The sequence below is a fragment of the Macadamia integrifolia genome, chromosome 5, assembly GCF_013358625.1.
Source record: "Macadamia integrifolia cultivar HAES 741 chromosome 5, SCU_Mint_v3, whole genome shotgun sequence".
Classification (NCBI taxonomy): Eukaryota; Viridiplantae; Streptophyta; class Magnoliopsida; order Proteales; family Proteaceae; genus Macadamia; species Macadamia integrifolia.
Genome location: NC_056561.1, coordinates 13,875,788 through 13,885,534, shown reverse-complemented (window position 1 = coordinate 13,885,534; position 9,747 = coordinate 13,875,788). Strand labels below are relative to the sequence as shown.

Sequence of the window (9,747 nt, the reverse complement as noted above, 5' to 3'; positions counted from 1 at the left end):
CTAATATCTCAGTACTACATTTGGCTCATTTCTTGTACTTATTTGTTTGCTTTCCTTTAATGCAGTTCACACATGTACCAAAATTAGTTAAGTCTAGTGTCTCAAGGACCCCATCCTTCACTAATCTTCTTAATCTATCTACAGAAATGTGGCCTAATCTCTGGTGCCATAGCTTAGCTGAATGTTCATTCACAATTATGCTCTTAGTGCCAACATTATTAGATGAAGTAAGTAAATTATTTTCAAAAACTAGATCTAAATGTAATAGATATAAACCATCCACTAAAATTCTTGAACAAAACAACATATTTGTATAGTTTAAAAACTGTACCACTAAAAGTAAACACATATCCATAAGGTGTCAACATAGAAACAGAAATAAGGTTCTTTGAAAAAGACGGAATGTAAAAACATCTATCTAAATCCAAGCACACATCCTATTTGTAAGATCAGTCTGTAGACTCTAACCACTTCAACTTGAGATTGCATCATATTTCCTGAATAGATGCCCTTCTCATTTTCTTTCAGTGGCCTTATCTCCAAAAATCCCTGTAAAGTGTTGGCAACATGGGTTATAGAATCAGAATCAATCCACCAATTGTTGGAACATGCATTAACTAAATTAGACTGAAAGAAAATATAGGACATACCTTTATTCTCAAGCCAACTCTTGAATTTGAAATTGTCCTTTTTAATGTGCCCCTTCTTCTTACAGAAAAAGCACTTGGTTTCCTTAGAGCCAGATTTCTTTATTGACTTATTATATATCTTTTTCAGCAAAGGCTTGCTTGACTTACTTAACTGTCTTTTGTCAAAAGTTGTGAGATGTGCACTCTCCTTGGATTCATTTCTCTGTCTTTGCTCCTCCTGAACACACATTGTCATAAGTTCATTGATAGTCCACTGTTGTTGTTGTGTGTTGTATGAGACCTTGAAAGGTCCATACTCTTTGGGCAAAGAGTTGAGAATGTGTTGCACCAAATATGTGTCAGAGATTCCTACATCTCGAGCCCTAAGTTGTGCTACAATATCCCTCATATTCATAATGTACTCTCACACACCTCTTTTACCATCATACTTGAGGGAGCTAAACCTCTTTGTCAAAGTGTTTGCCTTAGACTTGTCAGCTTCTATAAACTACTCATCGATTGTTGCCAAAAGTTCTAACACAGTTTGACATTCTGGGATTGAACCCTTAATGCCTTTACTGATATTAGCTCTGAGAAGCTTCATGCTTAGGTGGTTGCATCGATGCCATCTTTCATGGTTCTTCCTCTCTTTTGCATCATTTTCATCTGTGAGGGGAGGTGACTCTTCTTCATTAATGCCATGTCCAAGTCCATTCACCCTAGAGAAAGATCAGCTAACTATTTCCAATAAGCATAACTGTCCACATTCAGAAGGGGGTGTCTGAATTGGTTGTCAAGGATAACTGCAAAAAACTATTAACTAAATCAGTGATATGCTTAAATTTAATATTGAAATCAACCCATGTTAATTTTAATAAATTAACTATACCTTATTACAACTTGTCTATGGAAAAAGCTGCAACTTACTATAGTTTGTATCCTTATTGTTGATATCAACTTATGTTGATTGTTCAACAACAGATCAAACTCATCACAATCTACCTATAGGTAAAGATTGCAATTGGTAAGGTCTATACCTTAGTTAATAAGACTAGAAGGTATCATATCTAACACAAGAAGGACCCCATACATGTGGGCTATAAGAATTCCCCTCAATTAGATATTTATCATTCCATCTTATCCCAACTTATACATGAATATTATCACCTTCCCTGTGGGGACTGATGTCAATTTTCATGCATTAGTTGCAATAAAAATGATGTCCCATAGTTTATTTACAAGATTGCACTTAATTTTGATCCTTATGGACTTTTCAATAGTGTGATATCTACTAAGTCCATTAAATGACAACTTTGTAAATAAATTACATCATGAACCCCCAAAAATCACCAAAACTTATGTAACACATAGGTTCCAACACATACAAATAACATACATATAATAAAAATGGAAGCATAACTAAAGAGTATGATATTTTGAATAGTCACTAGGTACATAAATGTGCCAAAATTGTACTACAAGTAGCGTCCCATGACAAAATCAGATGTTATGGACTGTATGACGTTCTCAAACACATTGAAAAACACTAATAAAACTAAAAGGATCACATAAAACGCATGTATATATCATAAGTTATGAAAGAAAAAACAATTATAACACTTTTATCACCTAAAATAGGATAAAATACTATCTTCCGACTTTTTTTTAACGAAGAAAATAGGAGAACAGAATTCTGATCTCAAAATTACTCACATAACTGAATATATTTAAATATATTTGAGCACAAAAAAAAAATTTAAATGAGAACCATACGAAACATATGAAGCTTTAACTTCAAAATTTACAATGATGTCATCATGATGTCACCCAACTATGTATTAGTATACTGTTTAAAATTGAACTTCAAAAATTATCATGATGTCACTCATATATCAGTATACAGTATACTATTTACTTTATCTCATATGTGAGAGTGACATGTTGGTTTCAAAACGTGAAATTGAAGCCAACACGTCATATACGGTTTCACACGGCTTCTTCTTCTTCTTCTCTCTCTCTTTTTTTTTTTTTTATTTTAACTAAAAAGTAAAATGACTGATTTCAAAATCATCTAATAATTGAGAAACCCGAGACGGAATTGTCCCATCTTCCCCAATCAAACACAAACAAAAAAACCAATGAGGTTTTGTTCAATGTTTCAGCCGTTTTTGCACCAATTAATCTTTTAATCGGTAAACAATTGATTGATTTGAAAAATCAAAATCGATCACATCCGATCTCTGTTTAATAAACAAAGCCAAAAACCCCTCATATTGTTCTGATTTTCAGAACTTAAATCCACTATTAATGGGATATTTGGTTAAATCTAAAAATTTCTCTACTTTGAACCGTGACAAAAATGAAAATGTTTAAATGACGAAAACTTCAAGTGACGAAAGCGGCATTGTAATCCCACTCTGATACCACATGTTAGATCATGCAATCATATTCTTGAAATTAATGGGTAAATGCACTCTACATCTTGATTGCCCTAAGAACATTGAAATATGTGCTGCCATTTTTGATCAACTTCTTTTGTATTCCGACGATCACTTCTTCTCCTGCAAGTGATTTCACGAACTCTACCAATCCTTGGACAATGGTCTAATTATTAGTCTTGTTAGGTCTCTCCGTAATTCACTCGTTGATTGTGATGAATGTCTTCATATCCCCAAGACTGGACACCCTTATCAGAGTTCCTATCCGTTATAACTACCAGCATCAGGTAGTTTCTTAATCAGATTGGAAACTTCTTTAACCACCATGTAACAACAAAATAGGGTGACGTGGTATGAGGGCCACATCATGCCAACAATAAGAGCTAAGTCTGTGACTGAAGATCCATCGGAGGCTTTGATAGAATCAAATATCCTGTGGTGTTGGTTCACTTTAGCTATGGTGTGGAAGAATCTGGTATTTCTATCTCCATCAAAGATGTAAGAATGTTTAAATTTCTGATGCCAAAAATGTTCTTCTTCCTTAAGGATCCACTCAAAGTTTGAACCAATTCTAGAGAGGTCATTCAAAGGGGAATGAGGGAGGTTTTCCAAGAGAAGATATTGAGAGAGGTAATTTTCTTTTAGGTGGTTGATTCTGCCAAAAATCTCACTATTCCGTTTGAGGAGCAGTCTGCTGAGAGAAGCAAGTTTAGATGAGAGTGGTTCAGCTCCAAGAATTTTCCATTTATGATAGCAAAAAAGAAAGAAAATACGGGTGAGAAAACTATGCATGTTGGTGATGAAATAATTTTTTTAATTTTGAAAAAGGAGGGGGAGGTATTAAGAAGAATGGGTCATGATCTAAGCCAATAGAAGGTAATTTTGTAAGAGAGGAGAGATAGAATAAGGACAGCCACCCAGGATAAGCAATGCCTGATCAAGACAAACTTTAATCATAGATGGTTTTTGTTTGTTTTGTCCAACTCTCCTAATTTGTTGACTTTATAGCTAGTAAATCCACTCCATTAATAGAGGTAAAGTGGTGACGTCATTGGGTTAAAATTTTTAATTTTCATCTTCCTTTATTGCGCATAGAGCTAATGCAAGAGAGGGGGTTTAGGAGAATTTTCATATATGTAGTTTTATGTGAGGCATTGGTACTTTTGGGTTGGTAGATTTGGTTTTCGATGTTGAGATTTCCAGTCATTATGGCTGATAAGGGTGTCAATTCCTAAATCGAACCAGTAAAACCGACCAGACCAAATCGATAACAACATGGATCGAATCGAACCGAAGCCTTATTGGTTTGGAGTATTGCAACCCCAAAACCAAATCGAACCGCACTAGAAACCGGATGAACCCGAAACCAAACCGAAATCGACTCAAAACCCAGACCGAAACTGAAACCAAACCAGTAAGAAACCGAAACACTCCAAAATTCATTAAAAAAAATGAAAATTTGCATAGTTTTGTATACATTTGTATGGAAAGTCGAATCCAAACTAGACCAAAAACCAAAACCAACCTGGTTACAAATCGATTTAAGAAACCGAAGACAAACCGAAATCAAACCGCATTGAAACCGAAATCGGAATTTTCTTATTGGTTCGGTTTCGATTTCAACTTTTCCACATCGAAACCGACTCAACCCAGATCAAAACCGAGCCGGACTGACCGATTGACACCCCTAATGGCTGATCTAGCTGGAACTCGCTAGATTACATAATTTATTTTCAAGATCATAATTGTTTACCTGCTAGGGCTTTTTGGGTAACAAGGCGCAACAATTTACATTTATTGCAAGAGTTGACAATTGTGGTTACTACATCCAAACACAAATAAGATCAGAATTTACATAGGGTCTGGTGCCTCAGCCCAGGCCTGGCCTCGGGCTTAAAAATCGTAACCCAAGCCCATCTTCTGGGTTGAACTGTTCAACCCAGGCCTTGGTCGGGCTCAAGGTGGAATGGAATGATCTGGCTTTTCTAACACCCCTCCAACCCGCTGCCATAGCCCTCCCCTTTTCCTACCCTTCAATATATATATATATATATATATATATTAGAAATAATATTTTGTCCTTTAGGGGTGTCAATCAGTTGGGTCAGATTGGTTTTGGTCGAGCCTATATCCTTGCATCATAATCTGCTTATTTAAGGAATGAGTTGGTCTCGATTGACTTTGTATTGAGTTAGGTCGAGTTTCGGGCATTAATCGGCTTCTCCTATTTGGTCTATAATTGGGCCTTAAGCGGGCTCATACATCAATTAAACCTTAAATGAGGATTAAACGGTATTTAATTGTCTTAGATTTAAAAAAAAATTAATATATTTTGTTAAATCATCAACAATTTAAAAAAGACTTTATACTTAATTACATTCAATGATTGATAAAACTATCAATATATATATTCGCAACTAATCTTTTCTTGCACTATTTTACCCTTCTTGTTTATTTAAATACGTTAACTTCTTCATTATCACTTTTCATTGTTTTCCTTATTTGTTCTACATTTTTGGTACCCTTTGTTAAATATTAGTATCTTTACTTATTTTAAAAATTAGTTTTAGTTTCTTTATTAAACTCTCTCTCTCTCTCTCTCTAATATAGAAACTAATATTTTCTTTTAAATAATAGTTTCTTTATTCAATTAAAAATTAGTTTCGTTATTAAGCTCCCATACTTTCCTCTCTCTCTCTCAAAATCTATCTCTTTCGATATTTTCTATCAATAAATTTTTTATTTTTTGGAAGTGTTTCTCAGCAACTTTTATGGGGCTTAGCATGCTTATTTCAAGTCTGAATGTTATATTGGTTTTATTTAATTTATGAATATTATGATTTCTTCAATGATATAATGGGTGAAAAAAGAAGTTGATCAATTCCATGGCAACTAGACAGCCATGGCTATTAGATTGGACTTTCAAGGCTCCATACCCCATTATTGGGACCTTCGAGCAGTACAAGCCTGGTATGGATTTTACTCCTTATACGTCTTTTTTTTATGTTTCTTAATTTTTATGTTAATGGCTATGATGCAGTGGCAAAAAATGATCGATTTTATTTACCCGTATCAATGTTTTGAATGTAGATGCTCTTATAGTTGCTTTTAATGTAATACACCTCGTCTCAATCGAAATCTATGCATTGATAGTATTTGTTATTTCATAGTTTTTCTATTCTTGGACTTCTTTTCATTGCTATAATTTCAATTTTCTTCGTTTACCTCTATATATAGAATAAACATTTAAAAAATATTAAAATTATTGCAGGTCCTTATCGCTGATTTAGAGAGCCCGAGGAGTCGATGGTTTCAATTGCAATGGAGTACTTTTTTTTTTTTCATAAGTGATATCATGCGGTTTACCAAAGTGTTTCCAAGGATTTACTCTTCTGTGAGTATCTAAATCTTAAAGTAGTAAAAAATATGAATTATTTTTTTCAAATCCCTTTGCCATTGTTGCGGATAAATAGAGAATTTTCTAATTCTATTTCTCTCTCTCACAGTTCTCTTCTCGTTCACTTCAGTCCCTCACTCCCTTGATCTGTCTTCAACTGAATCCAATCTCAATATGTGAGAGCAACAATGACTGCACAAAGCTAGCAACTAATAATGATTTCAGCAATCAAATGCACATGTTTAAATTATTATGCACAAAGCTTGCACATATATTGCCATATGTATAGGGTTGCAAATGTGCATGTGGCCATATGTTGGGGGGTATGAGAACGAATGGTTTTGGTTTTAATTTGTAATATTAAAGAATGACGAATCATTCTTCTTCTTTTCTCTGAGCTTTCTTACATTGAAAAAAAAAAAAATCAATTCTAAAAACATTACACCAAACAAAACAACGCAAGACTATTAAAGTAGAATGTACTCCCAAGTAATAATAGCAGTCTTGGTACCCATGTATACACATTCACATATTTGACTTATTTGTGATCCAATAGAGTAATTTTGATTTAACCAAAAAAGGGGGGAAAAAAGAAAAAAAATCATTATTGATAGATGAATTGAGGATAACATTTATTATGTTATTTCTTTAGGTCTAGACAATTTATTACTCTTTCTATCTCTCTCTCCACAATCTTCTCTCCCCAATTTCCTTTCTATCTCAAACTCTAGCCCTCTTTCAAATTCTCTCACCCCCACCAACATATGGCCACACGTGCATGCAATATTTACTAGTATATATATATATATATAGTGCTAAATATATCGGGCTGAGTCAGACTTATAAATGGATGGGGCCGGGCTAGTCGGATGCCTATCGAGCCTACCCCTTACGTTGTGTACTATCCATATCTGACCATAAATGTATCAGGCTCGAAACCTGTTAGGCTGGACCTAAAATTGACACCCCTACTCCAAATTTTCAGCTGCAACTCTCCTCCCTCCTCATCCCTAAAAAAATATATCCTAGAAAGAATATTTTGTCCCTTATGGTATATACCATGACCCACAACTTTATTTCCCCATCAAAGCTTTTGGTCCTTATTAATGACATTGGACCAAGTATGATATCATATCACATTACCCTTCCCAATTATTGCTACATACAATAAAATGGTAGATATTTATTTTGGCCAACAGATAAGATATCTATTATTCCTGAACACATCAAAGATCATAGTACCTTTATGATCTTGATTGATATTCTAAAGATCACTAGAAACCAATGGAAGGTTTATCAAAAAAGAAAAAAAAAAAAAAAAAAAAAACCTAGCGGAGGGAACCTAATTTCTAGTCGTAGGTGAAGAGAGAATTTCTACACCAACAGTTCATCATTTGCCAAAGGATAAGTGTCAAAAACCAAAAAGGGTATTTAGACCTTCATTCAATAATAATAAAGAAAGTAATACCGACCCCAGATTCCTAGATGTTGGAAGTAGGGTATACCGGGTATACCGATGGTTTAGAAAAAACTTTCCCCAATCCATGAAAAGGACAACCAGAGCCCAAAAGTAGACGGTGTGTGGCACTGGATGGTGGAGGAGGTGGGGCTACAGAGTGGACAGACAAAGACAATTCATGTGAAGACAAGACAATTCATGTGAATAAAAAAAAAAAAATCTCAAATCTGTAATTTCATGTGTGCCACTTGTAGATGATTCGAAGCATTCTAGGCCTTCAGACCCTATCATTTTACACGTGTCAGAAATCCCTTTGTGAGATATTTTCCTCTGCTCCCTCCTCCCCTTCTCCGACACTCGATAAGTATCCCAAGCTCGTCCCAATTTCTTCCCATCTCATCTCCATCCTCTCTCTGTATTCTGCAATTCAAGAGAGTGAGGAAACACTATCATCTGTTTTACTGTAATCCTCCAAAATGGCGACTATGGCAACAACCCTCACTTCATCACTCTCCACCAAGCCCAAGATTTCTTTCTTGCACAACCAATCGTCCTTCCATGGCCTTCCTCTTCCATCTCGTGTTCAACCCATCAAGTCCTCCTCCTCCCCTAACCACCTCTCCATCTCCATGTCCTCATCCCCAACCTACGACCTCCAATCCTTCAAATTTGAACCCATCAAGGAATCCATTGTCTCCCGCGAGATGACTCGTCGCTACATGAAGGACATGATCACCTACGCCGATACCGATGTCGTCGTCGTCGGTGCTGGCTCCGCCGGTCTTTCTTGCGCTTACGAGCTCAGCAAGAACCCATCAGTCGGTGTTGCCATCATCGAACAATCCGTCAGCCCCGGTGGCGGGGCTTGGCTTGGTGGACAACTCTTCTCCGCCATGGTCGTGCGTAAACCCGCTCACATGTTCCTAGACGAGCTGGGTATAGAGTATGATGAACAGGACAACTATGTGGTCATCAAGCACGCAGCTTTATTCACCTCAACCATCATGAGCAAGCTATTGGCAAGGCCTAACGTCAAGCTATTTAATGCTGTGGCGGCAGAGGATTTGATCGTCAAGGAACAGAGGGTTTCCGGCGTTGTTACGAATTGGGCTTTGGTTTCGATGAACCACGACACACAGTCTTGTATGGACCCGAATGTGATGGAGGCGAAGGTGGTTGTGAGCTCTTGTGGGCACGATGGTCCCTTTGGTGCCACCGGAGTGAAACGCCTCAAGAGCATTGGAATGATCGATAGTGTGCCAGGGATGAAAGCCCTTGACATGAACACAGCTGAGGATGCTATTGTTAGGCTGACGAGGGAGATTGTTCCTGGAATGATTGTAACTGGCATGGAGGTTGCAGAGATTGATGGAGCCCCAAGAATGGTAATTTCCTTTCTATTGATTTCCATTTTGTAATTCTTGCTCTGTTTCTTGTGATTTCTATCAATTTCTGTTAACTCTATTTGTTAATTAAAATTCAGGGTCCGACCTTTGGTGCGATGATGATATCTGGGCAGAAGGCAGCTCACCTTGCATTGAAGGCATTGGGGTTGCCTAACGCCATTGATGGAACCTTCGGTGAGACACAAAACTTTAATCCAGAGCTTATCCTCGCCTCTGCGGACTCTGCTTCTGAGGCTGTGAACGCCTAAGATACTGAAATTATCAGAGAAAAGAAGAGAACAATATTAATCCAGAGCTTATCCCGAACAAATGCTTGTTGATGATCAATATTAATCCATAGCTTTTCTCGAACAAATGCTTGTAGATGATGATGATCTTTCCTGCTTTCTTTTTTGTTAGTTTTTTTTTTTTTTTTTTT

The 9,747-nt window shown here is 36.3% G+C and overlaps 1 protein-coding gene across 1 annotated transcript; it reads left to right on the top strand.

Moving 5' to 3' along the window:
- Positions 1–8,302: 8,302 nt before the first annotated feature.
- Positions 8,303–9,684, top strand: LOC122078253 (thiamine thiazole synthase 2, chloroplastic-like). The gene is made up of 2 exons (XM_042644159.1): positions 8,303–9,308; positions 9,407–9,684. The coding sequence occupies exons 1-2, from the start codon at positions 8,400–8,402 to the stop codon at positions 9,575–9,577; spliced, it is 1,080 nt and encodes a 359-aa protein (XP_042500093.1). The 5' UTR covers positions 8,303–8,399; the 3' UTR covers positions 9,578–9,684.
- Positions 9,685–9,747: the final 63 nt, after the last annotated feature.

What these genes read in the sequence shown, in the direction of transcription:
- LOC122078253 (XM_042644159.1), top strand. Translation starts at nt 8,400, where the DNA reads ATGGCGACTATGGCAACAACCCTCACTTCATCACTCTCCACCAAGCCC. An exon ending in TTGATGGAGCCCCAAGAATG is followed by an intron (nt 9,309 to 9,406) that starts GTAATTTCCTTT and finishes ATTAAAATTCAG; the next exon opens with GGTCCGACCTTTGGTGCGAT.